The 26,209-nt window shown below is 43.1% G+C and overlaps 1 protein-coding gene across 1 annotated transcript; it reads left to right on the top strand.

The window, feature by feature from the left end:
• The first annotated feature begins 23,426 nt into the window (after positions 1–23,426).
• LOC109243400 (ena/VASP-like protein) lies at positions 23,427–24,464 on the top strand. Its single transcript, XM_019410324.1, has 2 exons — positions 23,427–23,717; positions 24,267–24,464. The coding sequence occupies exons 1-2, from the start codon at positions 23,427–23,429 to the stop codon at positions 24,462–24,464; spliced, it is 489 nt and encodes a 162-aa protein (XP_019265869.1).
• Positions 24,465–26,209: the final 1,745 nt, after the last annotated feature.

The raw sequence follows: 26,209 nt of genomic DNA, 5'->3' as shown, positions 1-26,209 counted from the left end.
AGGCCAGTCAAAAGAACAAAGCATTTGTTCAAGAAAAAAAATAGGCTGCCTAGATGGGCAAAAAGGAATTTGATTTACCCCTTTTCCTATAGAAAGGGACCCAAACTAGTTTGGGTTCCTAAGACTAACCCTTGATTTCTTTTTGCAGGTCCAAGTGAAGGGAAGCAGCCAAATATGGTACATGAATAGTGGATGCTCAAAACATATGACTAGAAACAAGAACCAGTTCCTTTCACTTGAGGACTTGAAAGGAGGTAATATCTCCTTTGGAAATGGGAAGAAAGGTGAGATCAATGGTGTTGGAAAGGTAGCTAATACAGACTCTCACTCCATTGAGAATGTCTACTTGATAGATGGCTTAAAGTATAGCCTAATCAGTGTGTCACAACTGTGTGACAGAGGCAACCTTGTAGCATTTACCTCTACCAAATGTTTTGTGACTAACCTTACCAATGACAAGATTGTTTTGCAGGGAAAAAGAGTTAACAATATTTACATTGTAGATTTGTCCACTCTTTCAAAAAATGAACTCACTTGCTTAAGTGTGTTGGATAATGATCCCCTCCCGTGGTACAAAAGACTTGGTCATGCAAGTCTGAATCAACTCAACAAATTAGTCTCCAAGGACTTGGTGATAGGGCTGCCTAACAACAAGTTCAAGGAAAACAAAGTTTGTGAGGCCTGTGCAAAGGGGAAGCAGGTAAGATCATCCTTTAAAAGCAAGAAAATGGTAAGCACAACCAGGACGTTGGAACTGGTTCAATGGATCTCTGCGGTCCAATGAGAACATTGAGTAGAGGTGGTAAGAAATATATGATGGTACTTATTGATGATTATTCTAGGTTTACCTGGGTACTATTATTAACATCTAAAGATGAAGCATTTGAAATGTTTACTGCTTTTGTTAGAAAGACTCAGAAACAATTAGGAAATAAACTTGCATCTATTAGGTCTGATCATGGAACTGAATTTGAAAATGGTAAGTTCACTGAATTTTGTGATGAGCATGGCATAGATCATAACTTCTCTGCCCCTAGGACTCCTCAACAAAATGGAGTAGTTGAAAGAAAGAACATGACTCTTGAAGATATGGCTAGGACTATGCTTCTTTCTAGTAAATTGCCTCACAGCTTCTGGGCAGAGGCTATAAACACTGCATGTTACGTCATCAATAGGTGCATGACTAGACCTCTTGCAGAGAAGACTCCTTATGAGTTACTTAAAGGGAGAAAGCCAAATATATCCCATCTTAGGACATTTGGATGTAAGTGCTTTGTGCACAATAATGGAAAAGACTCCCTAGGCAAGTTTGATCCCAGAAGTGATGAGGGAGTATTCCTGGGGTATTCTTCACATAGCAAAGTCAATAAAAGAACTTTGTGTGTAGAAGAAAGTGTGCATGTAGTATTTGATGAAACTAACATTCTTTCTGAGAGACAGGAACATGAAGATGAGGCTATTGGGCTGGTAAGAGATTTGACTGAAGTCCCATCACAGGCTAAAGTGGCACCAAAAGAAGGAACATGTGATGGAACAGGTTCTTCCATCCAGGCAATCTGACAGGGGGAACTAATCAAAGAGGAACTGAAACAAATCCCCTAAAGGAACCTGTTCATGACCCTGTTCCTCAGCAACAGAACATGGGAGAAACATCTACCAGAAATCATTTGGTTGTGAAACCTCATAAGTATCAAAGTTCTCATCCCGTTGAGAACATAATCACTGATCCAACCTCTAGAGTCAAAACTAGATCACAATTAAAGAATTTGTGTGCTTTTGATGCTTTCCTATCTCTTATTGAACCTAAAAATGTTGTTGAGGCTTTGCAGGATGCAGATTGGGTAAACGCAATGCAAGATGAACTCAATCAGTTTGAGAGAAGTCAAGTTTGGCAGCTAGTTCCAAGACCCAAGGACATATCAGTCATTGGCACAAAATGGGTCTTCAGAAACAAACTTGATGAAGATGGAACTGTTACAGAAATAAAGCAAGACTTGTGGTACAAGGTTACAGCCAAGAGGAGGGTATAGATTATGATGAGACTTTTGCTCCTGTTGCAAGACTAGAAGCAATAAGACTCATCATAGCCTTTGCAGCACACATGGAATTCACTCTCCATCAGATGGATGTCAAAAGTGCCTTCCTAAATGGATACCTAAAAGAAGAAGTGTTTGTGAAACAACCTCCAGGGTTTGAAAGCAAGGAATGTCCTGAGCATGTGTACAAATTAGACAAGGCTCTCTATGGACTCAAGCAGGCTCCTAGAGCATGGTATGAACGATTGTCAAAATTTCTGCTTGAACATGGCTACAAAAGAGGTAAAATTGACAGTACCTTGTTCTTGAGGGAAAAAGGTAACGATCTTCTTGTGGTACAAATATATGTTGATGACATAATTTTTGGGGCTACCACTGATAAGCTAAGTAAGGATTTTGCCAAATTTGGGGAGTGAGTTTGAAATGAGTATGATGGGTGAGCTTAACTTTTTCTTAGGCTTACAGATCAAACAAAGCCCAAATGGAACCATGATCCATCAGCAGAAATACGCAAAGGAGCTGATCAGAAAGTTTAAAATGGATGAATCAAAGGAAATAGACACCCCCATTGCAACTGCACCAAATTAGACATAGATGAACCTGGTTCATCTGTTGATCAGAAGTTGTACATGGGTATGATTGGTTCACTTTTGTATCTTACTGCCAGCAGACCTGACATAGTCTTCAGTGTAGGGCTTTGTGCTCACTTCCAGGCTAATCCAAAGGAGTCTCACTTGACTGATGTCAAGAGGATACTGAGATGTTTGAAAGGCACTACTGATCTGTGTCTTTGGTACCCTAAAGGNATGCAGATGGAGGTAGAAGTTCTTAGCTGATGGCTTGATAGCTGATAGCTGATTGCGATATTGTGGCTGCTGGGGATATCATGTATGGATAGCAATTGTGAGTGGGTGTGATGGTTCCGAAGGTTGCATTCCTAAAAAGTATGAGTGCATAAATATACTTGGTGATTTGCGACTTGGGTGCCTGTATCCAAGAAAAATCGTGAGTTTGTAGAGGGGGAAGGTTAGTTCGTATTCCCCGTGGACTTCGCTCGTCCTGCTTGGCTCTATTTTCGGTGATGCTGTGTATCATTGGGGTAGCGTCGCTAAACAAAGCAATTTGATAATAGCTATGCATGATTTAGTAAAGTATAACATAAATGTATAATTGAGAAATAATTTTTCTTTAGATGAACCGACGACTGCGACGCGGTCCAAGACGTTGCGACCTTTCTCACTCCGGAATTTTGAGGGTCCTCCTCAAAATTCTGCCCCAGTTTACTGGGTTGCTGCTTCGGACGGCTGCTTGCGGTAAATGGCTGAAATCAACTTCGGAATTTTGAGGGTCCTCCTCAAAATTCTGCACCAGCTTCCAATATCGGGGGAAATGATGATTTTATTGAATTGTGACCGAACCCATAAGGCTGCCTACGTATCCCCTCTGAAACGGGAATCAGGTCAGGCGTAGTTCAAATTACATCATATAAGGAGGTCATAAATGTTACACATAGTATCGCTTGATTGCATCTGAATTTATCGTCTTTGGCCAAACTTCTTCGTCCATTTCTGCGAGTATGAGGGCTCCTCCTGTTAGAACCCGGTGAACCATGTATGGACCCTGCCATTTGGGAGAGAATTTCCCTTTGGCTTCATCTTGATGTGGAAAGATTTTCTTCAATACCAGCTGTTCTGGTGTGAATTGTCTTGGCTTGACTCTCTTGTTGAAGGCTCGGGACATTCTGTTCTGATAAAGTTGACCATGACAAACTGCGTTCGTTCTTTTTCCATCTATGAGGGCTAACTGCTCGTAGCGACTCTTTACCCATTCTGCGTCGTCGATTTCTGCTTCCTGTATGATTCTCAACGAGGGAATTTCTACCTCGGCGGGAATGACTGCTTCTGTATCATAAACCAGCATATAGGGAGTTGCCCCGGTTGATGCGAACTGTGGTGCGGTACCCCAATAAAGCAAATGATAGCTTCTAGTGCCACTGCTTATGCTTTTCTATCATTTTCCTTAGTATCTTCTTGATATTCTTATTGGCGGCTTCTACGGCTCCATTCATCTGAGGTCTGTAAGCTGTAGAATTCTTGTGTTTGATCCTGAAGGTTTCGCACATGGCCTTCATCAAGTCACTGTTGAGATTGGAACCATTATCAGTAATAATTAACTCTGGAATTCCTAACCGACAAACAATGCGGTCGCGGACGAAGTCTGCCACGACTTTCTTAGTCACTGCTTTGTGAGAGGCTGCTTCAACCCATTTGGTGAAATAATCAATTGCCACTAGAATGAACCTGTGCCCGTTTGATGCGGCAGGCTCGATAGGTCCGATGACATCCATTCCCCAAGCGGCGAACGGCCATGGCGAGCTTGTTGCAGTAAGCTCGTTTTGAGGCACCTTTATCATGTCTGCATGTATCTAACAGCGATGGCACTTTCGGACATACTGGATGCAGTCCGTTTCCATAGTCATCCAAAAATAACCTGCCCGGAGTATCTTCTTAGCTAAGACAAAACTGTTCATATGTGGACCGCAGGTCCCAGCAGGGATTTCTTCTAACAGTTTAGATGCTTCCTTTGCATCGACACACCTTAGCAATCCCAAATCAGGATTCCTCCGCTGTGAAAGAAATTGTTAGATAATCTCCGGAATGTGCGCTTTTGAGTGGGATTTGCAAGCTCTGGATATTCTTCTTTGGTTAAATATTCCTTGATGTCGTGGAACCAAGGATTTCCATCTGCTTCCTCCTCGACATGAGCACAGTAAGCTGGCTGATCATGAATCTTTACTGGAATAGGGTCTATGAAGTTCTTATCTGGATGTTGGATCATAGATGATAGGGTTGCCAACGCGTCGGCAAACTCATTCTGGACTCTGGGAACATGCCGGAATTTTGTCCTTGTGAATCTCTTCCTCAACTCCTGTACATGATGCAAATACAGGAGTATCTTGGAATTCTTAGTTGCCCATTCTTCTCGGACCTGATGTATGAGCAGGTCTGAATCCCAGATTACTAGCAACTCTTGGATATTCATGTCAATGGCCATTTTGAGCCCTAAGATGCAGGCTTTGTACTCGGCCATGTTGTTGGTGCACGGGTACCTGAGCTTGGCAGATACCGGATAATGCTGGCCGGTTTCTGATACTAGGACTGCTCCTATGCCAACTCCTTTGAAGTTTGCTGCTCCGTCAAAAAACATCCTCCAACCGTCATAGGATTTTGCAGTGTCTTCTCCTATGAAGGATACCTCTTCATCAGGAAAATACGTCTTTAGAGGCTTGTATTCTCCATCCATAGGGTTTTCAGCGAGGTGATCTGCCAGTGCTTGTCCTTTGATTGCCTTCTGAGTCACGTAAACAATGTCGAATTCACTTAGCAGGATTTGCCACTTGGCTAGCTTGCCGGTGGGCATGGGCTTCTGAAAGATGTACTTCAGCGGATCCATTATTGATATGAGATACATGGTGTAAGAACAGAAATAGTGCCTCAACTTCTAAGCTACCCAAGTCATAGCACAACAAGTGCGTTCCAACAGAGAATACCGGGCCTCGTACGGGGTGAACTTCTTGCTGAGATAGTAGATTGCCTGTTCCTTCCTCCTCGTTTCGTCATGTTGCCCAAGAACGCAACCGAACGCTCCATCCAACACTACAAGGTAGAGTAGTAGGGGTCTACCTGGTTCAGGTGGAACCAGAACTGGTGGTGTTGACAGGTACTCCTTGATTCTATCGAAGGCTTTCTGACACTCATTAGTCCATTTGGTAGCGGCGTCCTTCTTCAACATCTTAAAGATCGGCTCACAAATGACAGTGGACTGAGCTATGAACCGGCTGATGTAGTTAAGTCTCCCCAAAAAACTCATAACCTCTTTCTTGTTCTTTGGTGGTGGCAATTCCTGGATGGCTTTGACCTTTAACGGATCCAATTCTATTCCTCGACGACTCACAATAAACCCGAGTAGTTTTCCGGCAGGAACCCCGAATGCACATTTGGCTGGATTCAGTTTCAGGTTGTACCTTCTCAGTTTGTTGAAGAACTTCCTCAAATCTTCCATGTGGTCAGTGGCTTTCTTGGATTTGATGATGACAACATCTACATATACTTCGATCTCCTTGTGTATCATGTCATAAAAAATAGTAGTCATGGCCCTCATATAGGTGGCCCCTGCATTCTTTAACCCAAACGACATCATCTTGTAGCAATACATCCCTCATGGCGTAATGAAGGCTGTTTTCTTAGCATCTTCCTCATCCATCCATATCTGATGGTACCCAGCAAAACAATCAACGAATGACTGCAGTTCATGCTTGGCGCAGTTGTCAATCAAGATGTGTATATTTGGCAAGGGGAAGTCGTCTTTGGGACTGGCCCGGTTGAGGTCCCGGTGAGGTCCCGGTAGTCGACACGGACTCTAACCTTCCCGTCCTTCTTCGGTACTGGCACGATGTTGGCTAACCATGTTGGATGCTCTACTACCCTGAGAACCTTGACTTTGACTTGCTTGGTGACTTCTTCCTTGATTTTTAAACTCATTTCAGGCTTGAACTTCATGAGCTTCAGCTTCACTGGCGGACATGCAGGATCGGTTGGTAGTTTGTGAGCCACGATAGATGTACTGAGGCCGGTCATATCATCATACGACCAGGCGAATATGTCCTCATACTCCTTCAGGAATTCCGTGTACTCCTCCTTTTCTGATGGTGACAAATGAACATTGATACGTGTTTCTTTGACATTTTCTGCATCTCCCAAATTAACAACCTCAGTCTCGTCCAAGTTAGACTTAGGTCTATTCTCGAAATCCTCAACCTCTTTAACAACCTCTTCTGGTATATCTTCTTCTTCCGAGTCTATATCCGTTTGTTGCGTTGTCTCGTTGCATGTCACAATCATCGGTTCATCAAGATAAGTAATAGTAATATTGTTTAAGTAAAGTAATGAGAGGAAATAATAAGAGAGGGATTTGTAAGAAAAATGAAATACTTTAATAAATTCCATAAGTGTTTTGAACATTGGAGCTCTTTCTTGTGAAAAATAAAATGCGAAAGGAAAATAAACTAGTAAAGCAAAATAATGCGTGGTGCTTTGTTCAGCCTTGCTACCCCGAGGCACGCCGGGCTTTGGTGGTTCTGACAGTCCAATTGTTGAGGTGTGCTCCTCTGCTTACAGCCTGTATAGAAGAGCCTTCCTCCCCCTCCTCTTCAAAAATGACATAACAATCCATATCATCCTCTTCTAAGAACAAATTCCTCATTGCTGCTAATGCTTCCTCTTCTTCTGACCCATAGATGACCTCCGCTGGTTGAAAAGTCTGTTCCAAACGGGGTATCGGCTACTCCAATGGATAGTAAGGGCCACGCCAGGGTGGCGACCAATCCTTGAATTATTCCCAGGTATACTCATATCCCAATCCGAAGGAGGTGCCATGCTTCTTGAGCTTGATGGGCTTAGCGATTCCTTGGAGATTCTTGCCAAGTCCTTTGCCAGGTTCATACCCGTACCAGTTCAACATGCTTTCGATTTTGTTATCCTACCATTTGTCCTTGTCCACGGCGTTGACTCGCTCAATGTGGTGGTAGGTTTCTCCGCCTATCTTTCTTCTTTCTCCGATTGCTGGGATGGTCTGGCGACTGTATATGGGATTGCTACCGTCGCCATGAATAATCACCTCTTGGTGATTCCACTCAAACTTCACCGCCTGATGTAGGGTTGATGCCACAGCCCCAACGGCATGGATCTAGGTCCATCCCAATAGCAAGTTGTAATATGCTGGGATGTCTATTACTTGAAAGTCGACATTGAACCAAGTAGGTCCCATTTGCAGACACAAACTGATTTCCCCAATAGTGGATCTTTGGGAACCATCGAAAGCCTTGACACTGATGGCTCCATCCTTGATCTCATGCATTCTCTTTCCCAATGTTCTGAGAGTCACCAATGGACAAATATTGAGGCTGGACCCTCCGTCAATCAGAATCCGGGTGATGAAATAATCCTCGCATTGCACAGTGATGTGCAACGCCTTGTTGTGGCTTAAACCTTCCGGTGGCAACTCATCTTCGTGGAAAGTGATTTTGTGACTCTCCAATACCTGCTCTACCATATTTGCCATTTCTCCTCCCGTGGTGTTGCTCGGTACATATGCCTCACTTAGTACTTTTAACAAGGCATTCTTATGTGCATCGGAGCTTTGCAGCAGAGCTAGGATAGAGATCTGTGCCGGTGTTTTATTCAATTGGTCAATGACTGAGTATTCCTTTGCTTGTATCTTTCTCCAGAGGTCATCGGGCCCAGTTTCGGTGATGGCTTGTCGACCAGAGGTCTGCTCACTCGACTCAACCAAGTGTTCCGGAGTATAAACCCTGCCGGTTCTTGTCATACCCTGTGCCGCAACTGCTTCTCCGGTTTTGGCTTTTCCTTTTCTCCTTGCCTCGGCTGTGTAATCCCAAGGGATGGCCTTCGTACGGAATGGTGCTATGGCCGACATTGCTACCGGAATGGGAACCCTTGCTTTGGAAGGTAACACATCAGCTTCAAATGGCGTAGGTGCCTTCGAGGACCCCAACTCAACCTCAATCGGCCCTGGCGTTTTTGCAAAAGATGGTGTTTCAAGATCAAGTGGTATGGACATGTTCACTTCAGCGTCTCCAGAAGGCTGGATCTGGACTACAATCGGATTAAGTGTGACTGTTGGTTTCTTTGGCTCGTCACCTTCAGCGATCAATCCGATCGATCCTTTGGGGTCCCAATCATCTTCTATCTCAATCATGTGAACATCGCCACCCTTGTGGTCCGGTAGAGGGTTGTTACGGACATTCGGAGCAGGCTCCTTTGCCATGATCATCTTGTTGTCAATCAACGCCTGGATCTTATCCTTCAGAGAGCGGCATTCATCAATGGTATGCCCCTTTATGCCGGAATGGTATGCACAGGTTTTGTTTGGGTTGACCCATTGGGAAGGATTTTCTGGGGTTATGGCAGGGATAGGGGTGACATACCCAGCGGCTTTAAGCCTTTCATACAGCTGGTCGATTGGTTTGGCAATGGCGGTGTATTGTTTGGGGGGTCTGCGGTCGAAGTTTGGTCGGGTTCTAGGGAAATTTTGGCGAGGGGGAGGTGATTGATAGTGGGCTTGTTGGGTGTTGTAGGCTTGGTAGACGTGTGCGGGTTGGGAGTATTTGGGTGAAGTAGGCTGATATGCGGGAGGTAGAGATGATTGGCAAGTAGGTGGTGGAGCTTGGTAAGAGGACAAAGGTGCTTGGTAATTTGAGGTAGGCGCTTGTAGAACACATCTAGCGCATTCTCCGTGTTGAATCTGAACCTGTCCATGAAATCGGACGCCATACTTACCCAGTTCGACCACTTCTTCGGGTCTTGGCTAATGTACCAAGATAAAGCATCCCCTTTCAGACTTCTCATAAAGAGCTTCATGCGAACCTTTTCATCCTTTCCTACTCCGACCAGCTTGTCGCAGTATGTCCTCAAATGAACTCTGGGATCCCCGGTGCCATCGAACATTTCGAACTGGGAGGTTTGTACCCCTCGGGCAGTTTGACATCTGGTTGAATGCAAAGGTCTTCGTAATTCAGTCCCTCGATCCCCTTGCTTCCTTCAACACCCTGAACTCGGCTAGTCAGCTTCTTGAGTTCTGCGGCCAAATTCTTGATAATAGAGTCTTTGTCATCAGACTCAGGTGTGCTCGAGGCGGGCTCAATGGGGTGTGGTGTTGTTTCCACATAGATGGGTGTATTGTGGTGATGATCATTTGTGGAGTTTAGTGGTTCAGGAATGAGCAGTGGGGTGTTGCTTGAAGTGTGGCATGTGTTGCAGTGGTGGTGGTGAGCGGGTTGGTTTTGTGGTTTTGGGATGTTTTGTGGTGGTGTGGGATTTTGAGTGTTGGGGAAGTTGACATCTGGGGTAGTGAGGGAAAATGACAAGCTTTCCAAGTTCCGAACTTGGTCCAGTTCTTCCTGAAATTTAAATAACTTCTGCTCGAGCTGGGAGGCACTTTCCTTGGAGACCTGAATACCCTGAGGAACCTCTACCCTTTCGACTGAGTTCTCCTTTTTGATGTTGCTCAAATCTTCCATTTTCCCCTGTTCTTGTTTCTGATAGGATTCGGAGGAGTAGGAGGTGGAGGGCCCTTGGATCTTGTGGAGTAAGATGACGATGCCAGAGTGCACGAACTAACCTTTGGGGAGGGGAATAAAACAAAAAGTAAACAAAAGGTAACAAGTTAGTAAGGGTCGTAAGAAGAAAACGTTGCAATATTTAAACACATAGTGCAAGAATATAAATCGTGTCCTAATTTGGGAGCCTCGTTGTGCCCGAGGTAGGCCTAGCGACAAGTTGATTTGGAGAACTTATAATGCTAAATGCCTCATTTTATTGATAAGAATAAGACGAATCCCAAAACGACATTAAAATAGCAGAAAATAAAATGTCACTAATGGCTATTGGCCTTATTACATTTAAAGCAAAGAAAAGACTCCTAACTACTTGGTCCCAGAAGGACCTTCCCCAGACTCGGCATCTTTAGCTCCATCGAATAGCTTCACCAGCTCACGTAGTCCCAGCAGCAAGTAGGCTCTAGCCAAGTGTCCTCCTTCATTCCCTTCAGCAACTCGGCAGTCTTCGATCCTCTTTAGAAACTTCTTTTCCAGTTCCACTATACCTTGCTCTAAATAGACCAGTCGTTTGTCGGCGCTGACAGCCATATCCTTCCATTCTTCAATTATTTTTTGATTGGCTTCTTGAATTTCTTGGTGCTCACTTTCGCATTCCCGAATCCTCTTGCGCAATTGGTTGTACTTAACCTGTACTTCGGCCTTTTCGTCGATGACCCTGTGACCTCGAAGAAGCCCGGGTTGTCCTAATCCACTATGATCGTTCTCCAACCAGCTTGGATAGTATGGTGTATAACTAGCGTGGTACCTGTCTGGTTCTATGGAATCCTTTCCCAGGATGATTTTGCAGTGCCACATATGTTGAGCTTGACACTTGTATGGACTATCGTCATCTTGAAAGTCGGCCCTGAAGCGACTCATTTTGTCGACCCTTGGTATGACCTGCTTTCTTCCTGCCTGCCTCATGACTCGGAGAGGGACATAAGGATAAGTTCCTCTCACACCGATGAGTATAAGAAACGGTGCATCCCGAGATCGGACGATGAACTCTTCAGTAGGGAACCATTCGTACATCCATTGCACTTGGTCCTCTTTCAACTCTACCCACCCTTTAGCATCTCCTGGTCGGGAAAACATGTTAGGCATATAGTTCATTCGCCTTGGCTGATAGAAGGCGATATGATCATCCTAGTCTCTGCGCAGAATCTCTTGCCGATATTCGCCCTTTTGGAGGTGCTCCATGAGCCAGAGTTGGAGCAGTAAGTTACAACCCTCAAAGTGTTTGGCCCCTCGTTGACAATTTTCCAGGGCTCGGTATATCTCCGTAACGACCATATGTACTATGCTAAAAGGCTGTCCGGCAATTCCTTCCATTAAAGTCTTGGTGACCATGGCCAGTCTGGTATGGATCCTAGCCTTCTTCATAGGAAACACTATCATCCCCAAAAAACAGAACATAAAGACGAAGACTCTTATGTGGATGTGCCCCAATGATGTGAGGGCGAATTCATCTGGGTAAGTGCGGTAAGACTTGCTATGGCCGTATCTCTCGTACAGATAGTCGAAAGGAATGTAGGAATCTTTCAAGCAGGTCAAGTCTGTGTTCTTCTTTAGTCCCATCATTTTGAGAAAACCCCTACCCTTGCGATTTTCTGGCATAAGCAAACTCGGAGTTTCCCATGGAATACCAGCTAGTCCTCCTATTTCCTCCAGCAAAGGTGTCATTTCAAGGTCCCCGAAGCGGAACACAGATCTGTCACCATCCCAGAATAGAGTTGCAGCCTCTATGATTTTGTTGTCAGGTTGGATTTCCAGAAGAGAAGGCAAATTTCCCAAGTATTTGCGGACGAGGGTCTGATCACTGGAGTGAAGGTCTTCCCACCAGCTTAGCAGCCTTGGGTGGATGTTGGTTACCATGCCGAATCTGGGGACTTCGTGCCTCATTTTCTGCAAAACAAAGTGTTAGACCCTTACCCCCGCCGGACTCGACTATCTTAAAGAGTCATTATGCGGACAGCATAACTGACTCAGCTAGGTTTGACAGTGATGCATGCACAATTGAACAGAGTAAGGTTTCTATGGGGTGTTAGACCGGTACCCTTGAGCGGACAACTCAAGAGGGAAAGGCACGGAACCGTCGACTGCACCGCTGATCGACTGGTTTTACCGCAAATACGCCTTTGCCAAATTTAGGGGGTGATAATATCGGAAGGGCGCAACCACTCATTTTAAGCGTTGCTATGGTATTTTGTTTGGCACGAGTGAAATATGATGTTGAATATGCAATTACAAGAATGAAACAAGTTGTCACGTATTTGCACGTTCATAAGGTAATGATTACAATAATTGCTCATAATTACAACAATATTGAAGGAAAGCAGTAAAAGAAAGCATTAAAGAAAAGAAAACAAAGAGCCAAGTCAGTTTTGTAGTAGAAAAGAGATAAANACTCAATACCTTCAACAAGGCATTCTTGTATGCATCAGAACTTTGTAATAAAGCCAAGATAGAAATTTGTGCCGGTGTTTTGTTCAGCTGGTCAATGACTGAGTATTCCTTGGCTTGTATCTTTCTCCAGAGATCACTGGGTCCAGTTTCAATGATGGCTTGTCGGCCAGAGGTCTGCTTACTCGACTCAACTAAGTGTTCTGGGGTATAAACCCTGCCGGTTCTTGTCATACCTGTGCTGCAACTTGTTTCTCCAAACTTGGCTTTTCCTTTCTTTCTTGCCTCGACTGTGTAGTCCCACGGTATAGCTTTTGTGTGCAACGGTGTTACAGCTGTCATTGCTACTGGAATAGGCACCCTTGCCTTGGAAGGTAATACAGCAACATCAAAGGGCTCAGGCGCATTTGGGGACCCAAACTCGACCTCGATTGGTGTTGGCGTCTTTGCGGAGGCTGGTGCTTCAAACTCAAGCGATATGGACATGTTCACCTCAGCATCTTCGGAAGGCTGAATTTGGACTACAATCGGGTTAAGAGTGACCTGGTTTCTTTGGATTGTCACTTTCCGTGATCAAACCGAATGATCCTTTGGGATCCCAATCATCTTCTATTTCAATCATGTGAACACTTCCACTCTTGTGGTCTGGTAGAGGGTTGTTGTGGATGTTCGGAGCAGGCTCCTTTGCCACGATAGTTTTGTTATCAATTAAAGCCTGGATCTTGTCCTTCAGGGAGCGGCACTCATCAATAGTGTGTCCCTTCATGCCAGAATGGTATCCACAGGTTTTGTTTGGGTTAATACACTAGGAAGGGTTTTCAGGAGTTATGGCAGGGACAGGGGTGACATAACCAGCAACTTTGAGTCTTTCGTACAGCTGGTCGATTGGCTCGGCAATGGCGGTGTATTGTTTGGGAGGTCTGCGGTCAAAATTTGGTCGGGGTCTAGGAAAGTTTGGCGAGTAGGAGGTGATTGATAGTGAGATGGTTGAGTATTGTAGGCTTGGTAGACGTGTACGGGTTAGGAATATCTGGGTGAAATGGGTTGGTATGTGGGAGGTGGAGATGATTGATAAGTAGGTGGTGGAGCTTGGTAGGAAGGTGCGGGGTAATTTAAGGTGGGTTGATATGTAAGAGGGGGTATTGGGTAGGTTTGGTATTTGATTGGGGATTTTGTTCTCTGTGCAACCATCACGGCACTCACATCCCTTTTCTTGGACGTGCCACCAGACTGTAGAGCCTTGTTGGTAGCCTGTAATGCTTCAAAGTTAGTGACCATACCACTTTTAATACCTTCCTCGATCCTCTCCCCTAGCTTGATGATGTCGGAGAATTTCTGGCCTTCAATCAGCATCAACCTTTCGTAGTACTGTGGGTCTTAAGCCCGGACGAAAAACCTGTTCATTTGTTCTTCTTCTAAAGCCGGCCTGACCTTAGCAGCTTCTGATCTCCAACGAGTAGCATACTCGCGGAATGTCTCCGTGGGTTTCTTTTTCAAGTTCTGGATGTAGAACACATCTGGCGCATTCTCCGTGTTGAATCTGAACCTGTCCATGAAATCGGACGCCATACTTACCCAGTTCGACCACTTCTTCGGGTCTTGGCTAATGTACCAAGATAGAGCATCCCCTTTCAGACTTCTCATAAAGAGCTTCATGCGAACCTTTTCATCCTTTCCTACTCCGACCAGCTTGTCGCAGTATGTCCTCAAATGAACTTTGGGATCCCCGGTGCCATCGAATATTTCGAACTTGGGAGGTTTGTACCCCTCGGGCAGTTCGACATCTGGTTGAATTCAAAGGTCTTCGTAATTCAGTCCCTCGATCCCCTTGCTTCCTTCAACACCCTGAACTCGGCTAGTCAGCTTCTTGAGTTCTGCGGCCAGATTCTTGATAAGAGAGTCTTTGTCATCAGACTCAGGTGTGCTCGAGGCGGGCTGAATGGGGTGTGGTATGGTTTCCACATAGATGGGGGTGTTCTGGTGATGATCATTTGTGGAGTTTAGTGGTTCAGGAATGAGCAGTGGGGTGTTGCTTGAAGTGTGGCATGTGTTGCAGTGTGGTGGTGAGTGGGTTGGTTTTGTGGTTTTGGGATGTTTTGTGGTGGTGTGGGATTATGAGTGTTGGGGAAGTTGACATCTGGGGTAGTGAGGGAAAATGACAAGCTTGCTAAGTTCCGAACTTGATCCAGTTCTTCCTGAAATTTCAATAACTTCTGCTCGAGCTGGGAGGCACTTTCCTTGGAAACCTGAATACCCTGAGGAACCTCTATCCCTTTCGACTGAGTTCTCCTTTCTAATGTTGCTCAAATCTTCCATTTTTCCCTTGTTCTTATTTCTGATAGGACTCGGACTCGGAGGAGGTGGAGGGCCCTTGGATCTTGTGGAGTAAGATGACGATGCCAGAGTGCACGAACTAACCTTTGGGGAGGGGAATAAAACAAAAAGTAAACAAAAAGGTAACAAGTTAGTGAGGGTCGTAAGAAGAAAATGTTGCAATGTTTAAACACATAGTGCAAGAATACAAATCGTGTCCTAATTTGGGAGCCTCGTTGTGCCCGAGGTAGGTCTAGCGACAAGTTGATTTGGAGAACTTATAATGCTAAATGCCTCATTTTATTGATAAGAATAAGACGAATCCTAAAACGACACTAAAATAGCAGAATAAAATGTCACTAATGGCTATTGGCCTTATTACATTTAAAGCAAAGAAAAGACTCCTAACTACTTGGTCCCAGAAGGACCTTCCCAGACTCGGCATCTTTAGCTCCATCGAACAGCTTCACCAGCTCACGTAGTCCCAGCAGCAAGTAGGCTCTAGCCAAGTGTCCTCCTTCGTTTCCCTCAGCATTCTGGCAGTTTTCAATCCTCTGGATGAACTTCCTTTCTAGCTCCACTAAGCCCCGCTCCAAATACCCCAGTCGCTTGTTGGCGCTGACATCCATATCTTTCCATTCTTTAATCAGCTTTTGATGGGCTTCTTGAATTTCCTGGTGCTCACTTTTGCATTCCTGAATCCTCTTACGCAATTGGTTGTACTTAACCTGTACTTCAGCCTTTTCGTCGATGACCCTGTGACCTCGAACAAGCCCGGGTTGTCCTAACCCACTATGATCGTCCTCCAACCAGCTTGGATAGTATGGAGTATAACCAGCGTGGTACCTGTCTGGTTCTATGGAATCCTTTCCCAGGATGATTTTGCAGTGCCACATATGCTGAGCTTGACACTTGTATGGACTATCGTCATCTTGAAAGTCAGCCCTGAAGCGACTCATTTTGTCGACCCTTGGTATAACCTGCTTTCTTCCTGCCTGCCTCATGACTCGGAGAGGGACATAAGGATAAGTTCCTCTCAGACCGATGAGTATAAGAAACGGTGCATCCCGAGATCGGACGATGAACCCTTCAGTAGGGAACCATTCGAACATCCATTGCACTTGGTCCTCTTTCAAATTTTCGAACAACTCTACCCAACCTTTAGCATCTTCTGGTTGGGCAAACATGTTAGGCATATAGTTCATTCGCCTTGGCTGATGGAAGGCGATATGATCATCCCAGTCTCTGCGCAGAATCTTTTGCCGATATTTACCCTTTTGGAGGTGCTCCATGAGCTAGAGTTGGAGCAGTAAGTTACAACCCTCAAAGTGTTTGGCCCCTCATTGACAATTTTCCAGGGCTCGGTATATCTCCGCAACGACCATAGGTACTATGCTAAAAGTCTGTCCGCCAATTCCTTCCATTAAAGTCTTGGTGTCCATGGCCAGTCTGGTATGGATCCTAGCCTTTTTCATAGGAAACACTATCATCCCCAAAAAGCAGAACATAAAGACGAAGACTCTTCTGTGGATGTGCCCCAATAATGTGAGGGCGAATTCATCTGGGTAAGTGCGGTAAGACTTGCTATGGCCGTATCTCTCGTACAGATAGTCGAAAGGAATGTAGGAATCCTTCAAGCAGGTCAAGTCTATGTTCTTCTTTAGTTCCATCATTTTGAGAAAACCCCTTCCCTTGCGATTTACTGGCATAAGCAAACCCGAATTCTCCTACGGAATACCAGCTAGTCCTCCTATTTCCTCCAGCAAAGGTGTCATTTCAAGGTCCCCGAAGCGGAACAAAGATCTGTCACCATCCCAGAATAGAGTTGCAGCCTCTATGATTTTGTTGTCGGGTTGGATTTCCAGAAGAGAAGGAAAATTTCCCAAGTATTTGCGGACGAGGGTCTGATCACTGGAGTGAAGGTCTCCCCACCAGCTTAGCAGCCTTGGGTGGATGTTGGTTACCATGCCGAATCTGGGGACTTCGTACCTCATTTTTTGCAAAACAAAGTATTAGGCCCTTACCCCCGCCGGACTCGACTATTTAAATATCAATAATTGGCATAAGCAGCATTTAGTTCTCCAAATAAATGCACAGACGTGGTAATGTCCGTTTGGGTTCCAAGGAAACCTAGTGACTTTGGACAACGCTATCTTAAAGAGTCATTATGTGGACAACATAACTGACTCAGCTAGGTTTGACAGTATTGCATGCACAATTGAACAGAGTAAGGTTTCTATGGGGTGTTAGACCGGTACCCTTGAGCGGACAACTCAAGAGGGAAAGGCACAGAACCGTCGACTGCACCGCTGATCGACTGATTTTACCGCAAATACGCCTTTGCCAAATTTAGGGGGTGATAATATCGGAAGGGCGCAAACCACTCATTATAAGCGTTGCTATGGTATTTTGTTTGGCACGAGTGGAATATGATGTTGAATATGCAATTACAAGAATGAAACAAGTTGTCACCTATTTGCACGTTCATAAAGTAATGATTACAATAATTGCTCATAATTACAACAGTATTGAAGGACAGCAGTAAAAGAAAGCATTAAAGAAAAGAAAACAAAGAGCCAAGTCAGTTTTGTAGTAGAAAAGAGATAAAGACATTAAATAAAGGCAATAAAGATGCAATAAAGTCACAAGTAGCATGAAATGGTAAAAGCCTAAAGAATATCCCCAGCAGAGTCGCCATGTTGTCGATGCCCCCTTTTTCTAAAGGCGAAATCGGGTTTATGACATTTGGGCAGACAACTCTTTTCCTTTTGGGAATTGGGTTTGCAATTTAGAAGAGTCGCCACCTAATGATTAAATGCATTAGGACACTAAGAAATTCAAAAGAGAAGAAGAAACAGAGAATGGGTAACGGCTTGAAATTATCTCGGGGGAAGGTGCTAGGCACCCTCCAAGATCCACTAGTGTGGTTCCCGGCCATGCTACAATTGTGACTTTGAATGGAAACAACAAGTAAGCAAACAAGACAACTTTCACATAATGATTGCAACAAGGAAAGTATAAAAATTAAAAGCGTGTTGAAGTTTAGAAATAGGCGATTTCATAATTGTTTAAAGGATGTATAAGTGCAGAAAGGGGGGGTCAAATAATTGGTACAAATATTCAAACAAAGGAGTAAAAGAGGCGGAGGTTCGGAGAAAAACAGTGCTGGAAATTAAATATCTAAAAGAGACTTTTAAAGGATTGAAGTAAAAGAAGGAGTTTTAAGAACTGAAAATTTATAGCCTTTATAAAAATTCTGAAAAAAAAAAAGAAAATAAACAAGTAAAGAGGGAGGGGGGTCCTAGGTTTATAAATAACATGGATCACCCCACACAACACCCGGTAACCATTTATACACGTGGTGTTATTGCATGGTCATTATATTCATGTCTACCCTTACCCACCCCGTTAAGGTATTAAATCGCTGAATGGTCTCGTTACTTATTGCATGCTATTACCCGCCCCAATCCTATCAGTCCCGGAGGCAGTTGGGACTACTAATCCTAAAGGGAAGGGATATTGGCTTTTCAGAGTTTTAAAAGGACAAAAAACCTAGTGCGACAAACAAAACAACAAAAAGCAGTAAAAGGGGAAGCACATAGCAGTTAAAGGCTCAAATAGGCCTCCTCATTCAAAGCAACAAATTATTTAGCATGACTTACAGGTACTGATTAGGTCTGAATTAAATTTAAAGCGTTAGGATAGGCTGATTTATCGCATATTTCTCAGATGAGGAATCCGAATTAGCTTTGTCTGGTTGTAGTTTATCAAAACTAACACAGGTAATTAATCAACTAATGGTTTACCTAGGTGAGACCTATAGACATGATATCTAACAGAGCATACTGATTTTAAAAAAAAGATTACTGGTTTTATAAACAAAAGATCTGCAGATTTTAAACGACCTTGTGACTGATTTTAGACTCATGGATGAAATAGACGAAGATGATTCAGTTGATTACTCTTATAGACATGATTTCTAAGTGTTATTGGTTTTAAACGATTACATAAATGCAAGAGTCCTATAGGCATGGTATCTAGAATGAAGTTGATTATTATTAGACCTATGATGGTTTGCCTAATGACATGTATATGCAGAAGTGCAGAAAACCTATGATCATGATTTCTATATGCGGAAATGCAGAAACTTAGAGACAGGATTTCTATATGCAGAAATGCAAAAAACTTATAGGCAGAATTTCTAAGATGAGAATGCAGAAGTGCAGAAATTTATAAGTAACCTTATGAACAAGTTATCTACATGAATGCAGGAATTTATAAGTAACCTATAAGTATGCTGTCTATATGAATGCAGGAATCAGAAAATCCTATAGGCAAGTTATCTACCCTTTGCATGCATTCATTCCCATCCCTTTACACTAGCCATCCCCAATAGCTATTACAAATTATTACAGACCCGGGGGAATCAAGAAAAGTAAAAAAAATTACATCTTAAAACTCAAGCTACAACCAAACAGCCTAATTCAGACTCAAAGTCCAACAATATGAGATAGACCAACTTCCAGGATCATATTTCCAAAAGCCTTTCTCATGTTTAGGATGTATCAAAGTTCCCAAGAGTCTCAAAGGGGCTCCGGGCAATGCTTACACCCCAAACGCATTGCAGGATTAGATCATGGTGCAGTGTGAAAAGGCCAGCCCTCAAATGTCCAAGTTCAGAGGGAACTCAAGGTCCCAAAGCAGGGCTCATAGGAGGGGGGCAGAACTTAAGAGTCTAAGAGTAAGTGTAAGTGCATAGAGGGGAATTAGGGAAAGCCATGGAAGGCTGGTGGTCATGCCCAGCAATTAAGAGTGCTGGCACACCCCTGACCAGCCTGTTAGCCAAATATGAGGAGTTAGGATCTATTGAGGACCAGGTTCTGACCTGGGCAGTAATTTGGATACTGCCAGGCCAAGAACCTTAACTCAAACACATAAAGGGAATAGGGGTAGAGATTCACAATGGAAATAGGTGCAAGGAAAGAACATACATAGTTTAATCACTAAACATGAACAACAAAGTAAACAAGAGTGCTGAAACTATAAAGTAAACACAAGGGGGTGAGGCAGAAAATTGAATTCGAACATACCAGTCTCAGGGAAAACAAGTAAAAGCAGTAATCTCGAAAAGGCCAAGTTGCAAGCAAAGTAGTTCCCAAAGATTTCAAGCAAAGCAGAGTGTTGAAAGAGTATTATAGATTTGTCCACTCTTTCAGAAAATGAACTCACTTGCTTAAGTGTGTTGGATAATGATCCCCTCATGTGGCATAAAAGACATGATCATGCAAGTCTGAATCAACTCAACAAATTAGCCTCCAAGGACTTAGTGATAGGGCTGCCTAACGTCAAGTTCAAGAAAGACAAAGTTTGTGAGGCCTGTGCAAGGGGGAAGCAGGTAAGATCGTCCTTTAAAAACAAGAAAATGGTAAGCACAACCAGGACGTTGGAACTGGTTCACATGGATCTCTGCGATCCAATGAGAACATTGAGCAGAGGTGGTAAGAAATATGTGATGGTACTTGTTGATGATTATTCTAGGTTTACCTGGGTACTATTCTTAACATCTAAAGATGAAGCATTTGAATTGTTTACTGCTTTTGTTAGAAAGACTCAGAAACAATTAGGAAATCAACTTGCATCCATTAGGTCTGATCATGGAACTGAATTTGAAAATGCTAAGTTCACTGAATTTTGTGATGAGAATGGCATAGATCATAACTTCTCTGCCCCTAGGACTCCTCAACAAAATGGAGTAGTTGAAAGAAAGAACAGGACTCTTGAAGATATGGCTAGGACTATGCTTCTTTCTAGTAAATTGCCTCACAGCTTCTGGGTAGAGGCTGTAAACACTGCATGTTACATCATCAATAAGTGCATGACTAGACCTCTTGTAGAGAAGACTCCCTATGAGTTACTTAAAGGGACAAAGCCAAATATATCCCATCTTAGGTCATTTGGATGTAAGTGTGTTGTGCACAATAATGGAAAAGACTCCCTAGGCAAGTTTGATCTCAGAAGTGATGAGGGAGTATTCCTGGGGTATTCTTCACATAGCAAAGCATATAAAGTGTTCAATAAAAGAACTTTGTGTGTAGAAGAAAGTGTGCATGTAGTATTTGATGAAACTAACATTCTTTCTGAGAGACAGGAACATGAAGATGAGGCTATTGGGCTGGTAAGAGATTTGAATGAAGTCCCAGGCTAAAGTGGCACCAAAAGAAGGAACAGGTGATGGAACAGGTTCTTCCATCCAGGGCAACCNTAGTATCAAAGTTCTACATCCCATTGAGAAAATAATCACTGATCCAACCTCTGGAGTCAAAACTAGATCACAATTAAAGAATTTGTGTGCTTTTGATGCTTTCCTATCTCTTATTGAACCTAAAAATGTTGTTGAGGCTTTGCAGGATGCAAATCGGGTAAACGCAATGCAAGATGAACTCAATCAGTTTGAGAGAAGTCAAGTTTGGCATCTAGTTCCAAGACCCAAGGACAGATCAGTTATTGGCACAAAATGGGTCTTCAGAAACAAACTTGATGAAGATGGAACTGTTACAAGAAATAAGGCAAGACTTGTGGTACAAGGTTACAGCTAAGAGGAGGGTATAGATTATGATGAGACTTTTGCTCCAGTTGCAAGACTAGAGGAAATAAGACTCCTCATAGCTTTTGCAGCACACATGGAATTTACTCTCCATCAGATGGATGTCAAAAGTGCCTTCCTAAATGGCTACCCGAAAGAAAAAGTGTTTGTGAAACAACCTCCAGGGTTTGAGAGCAGGAAATATCCTGAGCATGTGTACAAATTAGACAAGGCTCTCTATGGACTCAAGCAGGCTCCTAGAGCATGGTATGAACGACTGTCCAAATTTCTACTTGAACATGGCTACAAAAGAGGTAAAATTGACAGTACCCTATTCTTAAGGAAAAAGGTAAGGATCTCCTTATGGTACAAATATATGTTGATGATCCATCAACATATATTTTCTTAGGGGAGTGAGTTTGAAATGAGTATGATGGGTGAGCTTATTTTTTTCTTAGGCTTACAGATCAAACAAAACCCAAATGGAACCATGATCCATCAACAGAAGTATGCAAAGGAACTGATCAAAAAGTTTAAAATGTATGAATCAAAGGAAATAGACACCCCCATTGCAACTGCCACTAAATTAGATATAGATGAACCTGGTTCATCAGTTGATCAGAAGTTGTATAGGGGTATGATTGATTCACTTTTGTATCTTACTGCCAGCAGACCTGACATAGTCTTCAGTGTAGGGCTTTGTGCTCGCTTCCAGGCAAATCCAAAGGAGTCTCACTTGACTGTTGTCAACAGGATACTGAGATATTTGAAAGGCACTACTGATATGTATCTTTGGTACCCTAAAGGTAGTAATTTCAATCTAGTAGGGTATGCTGATGTTGATTATGCAGGTTTTCTTGTGGATAGGAAAAGCACCTCAGGTATGGCTCATTTTCTTGGTTCATGTCTTGTATCATGGGCCACTAAAATGCAAAATTCAGTGGCCTTATCCAATGCTGAGGCTGAATATGTTGTTGCTGCCTCTTGTTGTGCTCAATTGCTATGGATTAAACAGCAAATGATAGACTTTGGTATTGATGTGGGTTGCATTCCTATATTTTGTGATAACACTAGTGCTATAAGTATGACAAAGAACCCTGTTCATCATAAGAGGACTAAGCACATAGATGTTAGACACCACTTCTTAAGAGATAACTATGAGAAAGGATTGATCTCCATAGAATTATGTGCTACTGATAAACAAATTGCTGACATCTTCACTAAAGCACTGAGTAGAGAAAACTTTGAGAGGAACAGGTTGGAATTAGGGATGATTAAGATCACCTAATAGGTCCAGCTCAGAATGCACAAATGAAAAAAAAAAAGAAATTGGCTAGGAACTCTGAACTTGTGTAAATATCTAGATTAATTCTTACTCAGCTTCATACTTTAATTAGTATACTCCTATGACATGTGTTTATATGACTCACTGATCACTTACAAAATTTTATCTATTATGGCATGTGAGGCATGTTCAAGAGAATTCTAAATGAAGAACCTGGTTCATCAGTATGGGTTCATATGAAAGCTAAGGTATGTTTTCTATACTCTGCACAATTAGAAAGATTAATATTTAAATCATGAGCAGAAGTCCTAAAATTGTTCAATTCCTAGAAAATTCTACCCGTTAGCTTTGAACCAGTTCCGTCTGCCTAGAACTCAAAACCGAAAAATTTGCCTAAAATCTAGGGAAGATAAACTGATCATTCAAAATCTGGAATTTCAGGTTGATTAGACCTCTAATTGACCAATGCTAAAAGCTTTCGTTACCTATTAAATGTGTATTTCTCTTTAAATACATATCATTTCTCCTGCTATCTTAATAATTCCAAACCGTCAAAAATTCTTCTTCACTTTCACTTGCCTTTTTCTTCAAATCTCAAATTTCCAAAATTCTCTCAAGAGACCAACAAGGATGACTAACCCACAAGACAATCCTGAAACTCCTCCACCACCCACTCCCTCAAATTCATCCTCACCTCTTCCACCCAGTGCATCTCCAAAACCTAGACTTCGAACGGTGAAAATGCTTGCTCGAAAGACTGTAGCGTCTGGGGCTCTGAGGATGACATTAAATGAGAAATTGAAAGCAAGCCAAGCTCAAAAATCTGCCTCCAGCTCTGATTCTGAATCATATCAATCCGCTACAAAGGGGGAAGGACATGGGTCTTCTAATTCTGAAATGACTCAAGAATCCCCTTCTAAGGTACGTTCATCTGTGACTGAAAACCTAGAGACTAGGTTTGTTCTGGTTGGACCCATTAGGGATGTTGAATTGCCTGAGATACGAAGGAGTGGAGGTAAAAAGAATTCTGAAAAAGAAAAAGAGAGAGAGGGTGCATGTGGTGAAGAGAGGGGAAATGGGAAAGGAGTAGTGCCTGCTATCTGTGGGGTTGCACAAGAAAGGGTAGAAGAAAGTGGCATGAAGTCAGGGGGAAGTGGTTCTGGGGAAGCTGCTGAGGGGTTGGTTCATCTGAGCACACAGAGAGATGAACCTGTTTCATCTACTGAAGAGACTCTAGCAGACCTGCTGAAAAAGGTTGGGGCAAGCTATGACCTAAAGAAACGCAGAACTCCCACGACAAAAGCCCCCAGTGTTCATAAGCCTTCCAAGAAAAGAAAGGCTTCATCCCCAACACCTACTGCCTCTTCAGTGCTAAAAGGTAGAGCCACAAGAACTAGGGTGAAACAGAGTGAAGCTGATCTACAAAGGGCTTTAGCTGAAAGTAAGAAAAAGAGAATGAATAAAGGGAAGGGAAAGGTTGCTGAATCTTCAGAGGCTGCTGAGGAAGAGGAGATGGAACTGGTCCATCAAGAAAGGGGTACATTAGTGGAGGTTTTGACCCCCAAGCCCAAAAAGGCCAAGACTTCCTCCAAGAAGCCTTCCTCTATGTCTGAGGCTGTTGAACCTACACTAGCCAAGAGGACAAGATCTGTAGTGAAAAACAAATAATCAAAAACTTTTGAAGATGAGGACTAGAGTGGAGAAGAAGAAGAAGTTGATTCTGAGAAGGAACAAGATAGGTTTGCCATGTTTGGCAAAAGAATGATTTTAAAAGGTAGACTACTGAAAGACCTGGTGGAACCATGAATGATAAGATTCGTGAGTGTTTTAGCTGCTCAAGGATGTAAGGACATGGTCCTTCAAATGGATGGTAGGCTAGCCGGAAATGAGCTAATTGAGTTTATGGCTAATGCTTTGGTTAAGGATGGCAAGGTTAATAGCCTGGTGAAAGGAGTTCAAGTGCAGTTTGATGCAAAGAAACTGAGAGAGATCCTGGACATACCCTCTGAAGGGTTTGATGACTATACAAGGCAAAGGTGGCCTTGCCTGGACTCCCTCCCTACTGCTCTTGCAATTACCAGGAGGTTCTGTGATTCTGAGGATGTGAATGAAGCCAGGGCTGTGCAAAAAAATGAAATTAGGCTTGAGCACAAGGTCTTGTTTGAATTTGTCAACAAGTACTTATTGCCCAGACAGGAGAGAAGATACATTGCCAATTACATGGATCTAGTGCTTATGGAGTGCCTGGAGAGTGGAAGGCAAATAAATTGGTCTGCCTTCATCATCAAGTTGCTGGATAGGGTCATCAATGGCTCAAAGGCTCATGCTACCCCCTATGGCTTTATTCTGACTACTGTGCTGGATAGGTGCAATGTGCCTTTGAAGAAGTGAGAAATGGCCTCGAGCAAGGATCACTTTGGCATCAATACTCTTCTTGCTTGTGACTATACAGTCAATGCCATCCCAAATGAACCTGGTTCATCCCAGAAGACACCCATCAATAGCAAAGTCAGGACTTTGGTTCAGGAATGTGCAGCCAAGGATGCTGAAATAGCTAGGCTCAAGGCTCGTGTGACTGAAGTGGAAGCTGAGAGGGATGGTCTCAGAACTGAGCTTGCCAAAGAAAAGGAGAAGAATGATGGAATTCTTCATAACATGCTGAACCTTCTCCAAACCCAAACCCAACCCTCTAGTTCCTCCAAGCCTTAGGATTCCTAGCTTTTGTCTTCTGCACTTGTTTAGCACCTTAGTGACCCAGATTAGGGATTTTCTATCTTTTGTTTTTGCTCATGGTTTGAATGTTTTTCTTTCTTTTTGTGGATTGTTGGTGGCAACATATCTCTGTTAATGATAACTACTGTTTTGCTCTTGTTCACTGTTAATCTGTCCTTGATAGTTAAAAATGTTTGCTTGATTACTGATGATTACACCATGATTGCACTTGCATGCCTCAGTGGCCATGAGTACTTATTAAAATCTGGGAATTCCACTTTGTATGCAACTTTTCAATGATGCCAAAAGGGGGAAGAGACATTGTGATTTACACATTCTGAAATAAGTGATATTTATAACCTAATTAACCTGGTCCTTGATGATAAGTGAATTTTCTAGGTTTAGTATTGATGGTTAAGAAGAGTTCTTACAGGTTCCAAATAAGTAAGTATTGAGTTTGTCATCATCAAAAAGGGGGAATTTGTTGGCCCAAGAACAGGTGAAGTTTTGAAGATTGACAAACGAACTCAGACATGGACCAGGTCCATCTTGTGAAGCACAGTCATGATCAACCTATACATGTGAGACACACGTGAAGGAGATAAGTTCTACTTCTAGGTCAATGTAGTCAAAGGTGCTGCAGTAGATGGGAATTCCTCCACAAACCGACGATAATAGCCTGCTAACCCTAAGAATTTCCT

The sequence above is a fragment of the Nicotiana attenuata genome, unplaced genomic scaffold, assembly GCF_001879085.1.
Source record: "Nicotiana attenuata strain UT unplaced genomic scaffold, NIATTr2, whole genome shotgun sequence".
Classification (NCBI taxonomy): domain Eukaryota; kingdom Viridiplantae; phylum Streptophyta; class Magnoliopsida; order Solanales; family Solanaceae; genus Nicotiana; species Nicotiana attenuata.
The sequence above is the reverse complement of the archived record's forward strand: the minus strand, read 5'-3'. Positions and strand labels throughout refer to the sequence as shown.